Source organism: Egretta garzetta, unplaced genomic scaffold (assembly GCF_000687185.1).
Source record: "Egretta garzetta isolate BGI_Z169 unplaced genomic scaffold, ASM68718v1 scaffold1159, whole genome shotgun sequence".
In the NCBI taxonomy this organism is placed as follows: Eukaryota; Metazoa; Chordata; class Aves; order Pelecaniformes; family Ardeidae; genus Egretta; species Egretta garzetta.
Genome location: NW_009260789.1, coordinates 112,736 through 113,581, shown reverse-complemented (window position 1 = coordinate 113,581; position 846 = coordinate 112,736). Strand labels below are relative to the sequence as shown.

At 60.6% G+C, this 846-nt stretch overlaps 1 protein-coding gene across 1 annotated transcript in view; it reads left to right on the top strand.

Annotated features, from left to right (window-relative positions):
- P4HA3 (prolyl 4-hydroxylase subunit alpha 3) overlaps positions 1-846 on the top strand; it is a 9,237-nt gene that overhangs the window by 7,836 nt on the left and 555 nt on the right. The window contains exons 12-13 of the mRNA XM_035901789.1: positions 474-611; positions 797-838. Coding sequence (XP_035757682.1) covers positions 474-611; positions 797-838 — 180 coding nt within the window. The remainder of the gene's footprint in view (positions 1-473; positions 612-796; positions 839-846) is intronic.

Below are 846 nucleotides of genomic sequence, written 5' to 3'. Positions count from 1 at the left end.
GCAGGGGGTTGTGGCCAAGCCTGTCTTGATGCCAACCCCCAACCCTGGGGCTCCTGGATCTGTTTTGGGGGGCCAAACCCCAACCCTAGAGCTGTGGCCTCTGTTTTGGGGTGCCAAACCCTGATCCTGGGGCTCCCGTCTGTGTTTTGGGATGCCAAAAATCCAATCTTGGGGCTCCCAGCTCTGTTTGGGGTGCCAAACCCAATTCTGGGGCACCTGGCTCTGTTTTGGGGTTCCAAACCCCAATCCGAGTGCTCCCAGTTTTGTTTTAGGGGTGCCAAATCCCAGCCTTGCGACTCCCAGCTCTGTTTTAGGGATGTCACACCCCAGGGCTCCCAGCTCTGTTTTGGGGTGCCAAACCCCAATTCTGGGGCTCCTGGCTTTTTTGGAGTGTCACACCCCCAACCTCAGGGCTCCCAGCTCTGTTTTGGGGTTCCAAACCCCAATTCTGGGGCTCCCAGCTCTGTTTTGGGGTGCCAAAACCTGGGGCTCCCACCCCCTCTCTGCTCCGCAGAACGCAGCTCTCTTCTGGTGGAACCTGCGGAGGAACGGGGACGGTGACGGGGACACCCTGCACGCTGGCTGCCCCGTCCTGGCCGGGGACAAGTGGGGTGAGAGACGGTGCCTGGTGTCACCCCGGAGGGATACGGGGTTGTGGAGGGGCAGGCAAGAGGTGCTGGGAACCCAGAAAAATCCTGGATAATAGGGAAAAACATGTCCCCGATACCGGAGCCGGGTCGGAGAGGGAGGCAGAGGGACAGAGGCAGACGGGGATCCTTGTCCTTGTCCCTTCCAGTGGCGAATAAGTGGATCCACGAGCACGGGCAGGAGTTTCGGGGCCGGGGG